General features: G+C 35.0%; 1 protein-coding gene across 1 annotated transcript; it reads right to left on the bottom strand.

Annotated features, from left to right (window-relative positions):
• Positions 1–3461: 3461 nt before the first annotated feature.
• LOC118676174 (casein kinase 2 subunit alpha' interacting protein) lies at positions 3462–5594 on the bottom strand. Its single transcript, XM_036349637.1, has one exon. The coding sequence runs from the start codon at positions 5592–5594 to the stop codon at positions 3462–3464; it is 2133 nt and encodes a 710-aa protein (XP_036205530.1).
• Positions 5595–6089: the final 495 nt, after the last annotated feature.

The raw sequence follows: 6089 nt of genomic DNA, 5'->3' as shown, positions 1-6089 counted from the left end.
AAATATTTTGAAGGTAGACACTGTTATGATTAGGAATATGATAAATAACTGCCAATACAATAGAGAAGTTATAAATCATAGTCCAAAAAATAATTTAAAAAATCAATAGAAACTAAATGAGGTATCAACTTTAAAAAATAACCTAAAAGATAGAAAATTAAATAAAAATCAGTTGAATTCTTCAGTTTAATTCCATAGATATTTATTGAATACTTGGTATGTGTCATAAGCAAGACAGACAAAGGACCTCCATCCATATTTAGTCTAGTACAGAATATATTAAATTGATAATTATAAAAGTGATATATGCCACCAAAAGAGAAGTTCAGAATGGATAAGGCACATTTCAAATATTCCCTAAAGAAGTTGGAGAAAGCCTTGAAAACATTATCACATATATGTGTTCTTCCTCATCATCACTGATCAGCTATGCATTAGCCAATATCATATTTAATATTGAATACTAGGAAGGAACACATTTATTGTAATAAATATGACAAGGATGACTGCTGCCATCAGTAACATTTTTATGTATGCTCTCACTAAGACAAAAGGTACAAAGAACAATTCAAAAATAATTTTATGGGCAAGAAGCAGATTGATTAAAATAACACTTATTTCAGAGAATTAAAAAAGATGAAGAGCTTCAATAGTACTGATTCAATATCAACACACATATTTTAGGGTATTATTCTATTCAGAAGACTAGGTTAAAAAAAACAGAAATAGTGAGCAAGGAGTTTTCAGTATGGTGAATGAAAATAGGCAATAAATGACTGCTTTATAATGTTATTAAGAGAAGTACAAAGAGTGAACATAGTTTCATGGTAATAGGAAAGCCAACTAACCACTTTGTAAATGAATCAGAACAAGGCTTCCCACAAGATTTCAAGAAAGACAAAATAGAGCCATGTAGGATAAAAATGAATAGATAGAAAGATCTTTCTGGACAGCAGAACTATTGATTTAAAAGTACAATGTAAGAGAGGCTTTAGTATATTTTATACATTGTAAAGAAATTAGTATGGCTGAAGCATCCACTAGGAGACTGGAAAATAAGAAATCAGTTTTCTGAGTCAATAATAGTTCAATCACAAAAAGAATTTAGACCTTTCTACAAAAAACAATGTGCAATCATGAAAGTATTATAAGCAGTGGAGCAACATTATCAAATTAGTGTCTTAGAAATGCATTAAAAAATTATAGTGCATGTTTAATTAAGGGTTATTGTAGTAATTCCAGGTTATAAATGGCTGTGACCACAATTAGTATAGTGACAATGGGGTTGAAAGGGAAAGACTAAAGTCTAGAGATAATAAAATCATAGAACTATGGACTTGGAGAGGAGCTGGCAATGATTCCATGATGGGTGATGGTACACACACTGAATTTGAGAATATAGGGGCAAAGAACTATAAACATAAAGATGTAAATTGTAAATATAAAGATGATAAATTTTGTTTTGGCCATGTTGAGTTTGAAATGCCTGTGCAGTGTTCCAAATGGAAATGCCCACTATTTAGTCCCGTGACAGAAAATGTGGAGTGGAGAGGCAGAAATGTGAGTTTTCATTGTATGCAGGAAATCCTAATTCCAGCCATTGGAGATGCAGATAATAACTTAAGATGAGTAGGTAAGACAACTTCCTTCTCTTCCCAGTAGACCCAGTGGAACAAAGACATTTTTTAAACATTTTTATTAACCCACTTTGCAAGTGATGAACTTTAGAGCTCATTATTTAAATATTGGCAGTCAGCATGAGATAGGATTATCTGTACCAGTTAGCTATTCTCTCCTAAAATATGTTAACTAAGATTGAATAAGTCATTGGATTTCAGAGTATAGGATCTTAGCATAGAAGAACTTTCCCTAGTAACACATAACTGAAAAGATTATGTAGACATATATTCTTACCTGTTAAAATGATCTGAAATTTCTTTAGAGATAGGGAAACAGATTAGCATAAATGGCTTAAGGAAACTGTCATCATATCTTATGGGGAAAGAGAATAACAATGGGCTAGATACTATTCTGAGCAATAAATGGCTATAAATAAGTACCTCTCAATAATAACCCTAAATGTAAATGAATTAATTGCTACAAACAAAAGGTGTAGGGTAGCTGAATGGATAGAAAAACATGACCCAACTATATGTTGTCTACAAGAGACCCACCTCAAAACAAAAGACACACACAGGATGAAAATGAAGGGATGAAAAAAAATTTTCCATGCAAATGGAAAGAAAAAAAAGCTGGCGAAGCAATACGCTTATCTGACAAAACAGACTTTAAAAGCATCATGCTAAGTGAAATAAGCAAGTTGGAGAAAAATAAATATCATATGATCTCACTCATTTGTGGAATATAATGAACAATATAAACTGATGAACAAAAATAGAGCCAGAGGGGAAAAAATATTCTAGAATATAATAGAAGTAATGCTGTTATTTGCAGATTTTTAATATTTCCTACAACTTTTGTGATATACTATGTTAGTACACTTTTGATAATATTATCATACTTAAAATCCTTTTATTCTTGAAATATTAATGTTTATTGCAGGTAATATTATTTTTGTAAGATCTTTTTTCTTGAATAATTGGTGTTTATTGCATGTAACCTCATATTTAAAATCATTTTTCTTGAAATATTAAGGTTTATTGCATGTAACATTATATTTAAAATCGTGGTTTTTTTAAATAAAAAAACGCAAAACATTAAGGTAATTATTTAAATTTAGAGTTTAGATTTGTTTGGATTACTAAACTCAGGATTCTAGATGTCAATAATAGTCTGGAAAAGTGATTTAAAACTATAATAAGCAATAACTGAGTAATTTGTAAAAAAAAAAATTGCAGATGAGAAAACCAGGAGGCACAGGGAAAAAAAAAAAAAAAAAAGACCGATAAGGTATTTCTCAATAGCCAATTATGATTAATTTAACAATAATTATATAGTGGCTGCCCATGCTGGTTTGGCTCGGTGGATGGAGTGTCGACCTGCGGACTCAGGGATCCCAGGTTTGATTCAGGTCGGGGGCATGTGCCTTGGTTGGGGCACATCCCCAGTAGGGAGTGTGCCGGAGGCGGCTGATTGATGTTTCTCTCTCATCGATGTTTCTGGCTCTCTGTCCCTCTCCTTTCCCCTCTGTAAAAATTTAATAAAATATATTTTTAAAAAATAATTATATACTGGCTACTATAAGTTAGCCATTTGGTTACAAACAAGAGATTCAGTTTTGGTTTCTAGGGATTGTAGTTTATTACTTAACTAAGAAAAAGACTTAAGAGTAATAGTTCACTTAACTGGGTGCATCATCGACTGAAATATCGAGTCCCATTCAGTTATTACCAAGAATTTTAATAAGCATGATAAGAAATCAAACTCTAGTCTCAAAGAACTAAAGGTCAATTGCTTTCAAAGACACAAAACATTAATTTAATCAAGATTTCTCTCATTTACTATGCCTGGAAAATTTTGAACAGTATCTTTGATCCCTTTGGCCCTTTCACTATGGTGCTATCCCTTATAGGATTTGTGTTGGGAGATGGTGAGTGACTTTGTTGTGTTTTTCCAGAAAGTAGCTGGTAATTTTTGCTACATATAAACTCAAGCCAGGAGACCCCTGGAGGCAAACGGTGGTAACTAACTAACCTAGTGAACATACAACCTGAGGGGGTAGATGTCCTCGACTCCTCGTAAGGAAAGGGTAAGGAGGGTGCAATCAAAGAGGAAGAGGAGGAAGAAGATGAAGAAGAGGATGAAGAGAAAGATAGGGAGGAGGAAGAGGATGGGAGCCTAGTCTGTGGCTGAGAATTACTTTTCTTAACATAAAGCAACCAGTCAATAGCCTGGGGCTGTTGGCTTACAACTTTGTTTTCAGAGACTACTGTCAGTCCATGGATGTTATCAGTTTTAGTAGGAAAAAACTCTGCTATCTTCTCCATTTTTTCAAGGTTGTCTTCAAGGGCTTTATCGGATTGATTTTTTTTCACAGGGAATAGGAGACAAGATGAGAAAGAAGTCTCTGGTATTGAAAGAATAAAAACTAATTTCACCTCTATTTTCCCCTCAGAACTGGGCTCCAGTGTCGGTATGACAGATAACATTGCACCACGAGGATCTTTTTTTCCTGTAAGATGATTGCAATGAGTTTTTATGCAGGAAGCACAAGCTAAACACACCACGTAATTTGATGAAAGGCGGGGACCAGGATGAGGATTTGGCCTTCCCCTCATTCTTCGAAAGATAATTTGCCTACTGAGATCCCTTTGGATTCTGGTCTTAGAGAGAGAACTGATAATTTTACTTACAACATTATTAGGGACAGTCCCACCTTTAACAATGCAAGGATAAATATAATCTAAAGTCCATGGAATTTCTTTATTTGAATATTTCTTTGAGTAAAGATCAAAGTTGTTTTTGCTCTGGATTCTGGAGGCCCATGTTGTAGCAGCCGTGTTCCTGATGCAGTATTTGGATCTCGATAATGATTGACCTGAGATATTTGGTTTGATATGGGGTAAAGACACATCTGTGACTCTGTGTTTGTCATTTGGTGAAGTGGTGTCTTGAAACTTGGAGTCACTAACTGGTGAACCCAGGGTCCTAGAGGTATGATCCAGTGTAAGCACTGTTAGGGATTTGGGCTGGAACAATGGCACACTCTGAGTCTGGTGGACAGAATGTGGTAAAGGTGATTTCCTTGGTTTTGAGTTAGACAATGGTAAGCTCAGAACACAAGAATTAGGGCTCAATACAGGTGGTGTCTGAGGTTTGGAATCAGGTAAAGGTGAGCTAAAAGCCATTTGATTAGGCTGCAATGAAGGTGATAACTGAAGCAAGTCATTTCTTTGAGGTGTAGAGGTAAGTGATAGTGAGCTCAAAGATCTTTGTTGGTTATCTAATGAAGACATACAAAGGCTGTCCAATGAAGATAATTTCTGAGGCTTGGACTGAGGTAATGCTGAGCTAAGGGCTTTTTTATTAGATTGCAAAGATGATGATGTCCAGAGGATGTCTTGGGAAGATGTTTCTTGATATTTGAAGGGGAATAATGATGAACTTGAGACTCTTTTATTAGACTTCAGTGCAGGTGATGTCCAGCAAAGATCTAAGGAAGTTGCATTCTGAGGTTTGGGGAGGGATAATTGTGAGCTCAAAGTTGTTTGAATGGGTTCCAGTGATGATGGTGATGTCTTGTTGAAGTCAAGTGAAGAGGTCTGAAGTTTGGGGAGGGGTAAAGGTGATCTCAGACTTCTCCAATTAGACTGCAATGAAGTTCTCCGGTGGAGGCCTACTGAGGGTGGATCCTGATGTTTGGACTGGGGTACTGGTGATTTCAGAGCTCTGTTACAGAAGCCCTGTGAAATTGTGTCCTGAGGCTTGGCAAAAGATCTCTGCATCTTCTGGTTAGAGCTTAATGGAGGTGCTGCAAGATAATTATTATCAGATTGTACTATAACCATAGATTGATTATTGGGTTGATTTAGATTTTCTCCTATGTACTGATTTGTTAATGAGTTGGTTGAGGCCAGTTGGTAAGAGTGTTCTAAAGCTGCAAAGTGTTGATCATAATATGTTAGTGGCACCATTTTGTGACAGTGGTAGGTCTTTTTGAAAGCAGTTGGTCTGTAGGGATGTTTTAGTAACTGGTAGAGACTTTTAGCTGGATTCCATGGACAATAGATACTTTAAATAAAGTCTTTGATAGTTTCTAACTTCTATCTTTTAAGCTCTCTGTTAATTCCCAAATATTGTTGTGTTTCAAAATTGACTTGTAGATGTGGTTTGGGAATAAAAAAAAAGTCACAATTTGAAATTTTTCCTGTCTTCTTTGTAGTTTCCTAGAGGTTTTCTTTCCGTCTTCTTTTTATTTTCCTAGATTTTTATTTTTCTCTTGAGGAAATAACTCCTGTTAGAAAAAATAGTAAAGAGGATTCAGAAGTGCTCCTGAGAGGGATATTAATTTTCTCAAACAATTTGTTATAGTGACCAGAGGCCAGGCTTTATGTTAACTTTCAGTCACGTGCTCTATGTGTAACTTTTGAATTAAGCTTTCTAAAGCCAGTTGCCCATCTGTAAAATAG

This window comes from Myotis myotis, unplaced genomic scaffold (assembly GCF_014108235.1).
Source record: "Myotis myotis isolate mMyoMyo1 unplaced genomic scaffold, mMyoMyo1.p scaffold_m19_p_2, whole genome shotgun sequence".
Lineage (NCBI taxonomy): Eukaryota > Metazoa > Chordata > Mammalia > Chiroptera > Vespertilionidae > Myotis > Myotis myotis.
Note: the sequence above shows the minus strand (reverse complement) of the source record. Positions and strands in the feature narration are given on the sequence as shown.

What these genes read in the sequence shown, in the direction of transcription:
- LOC118676174 (XM_036349637.1), bottom strand. Translation starts at nt 5,594, where the DNA reads ATGGTGCCACTAACATATTATGATCAACACTTTGCAGCTTTAGAACAC.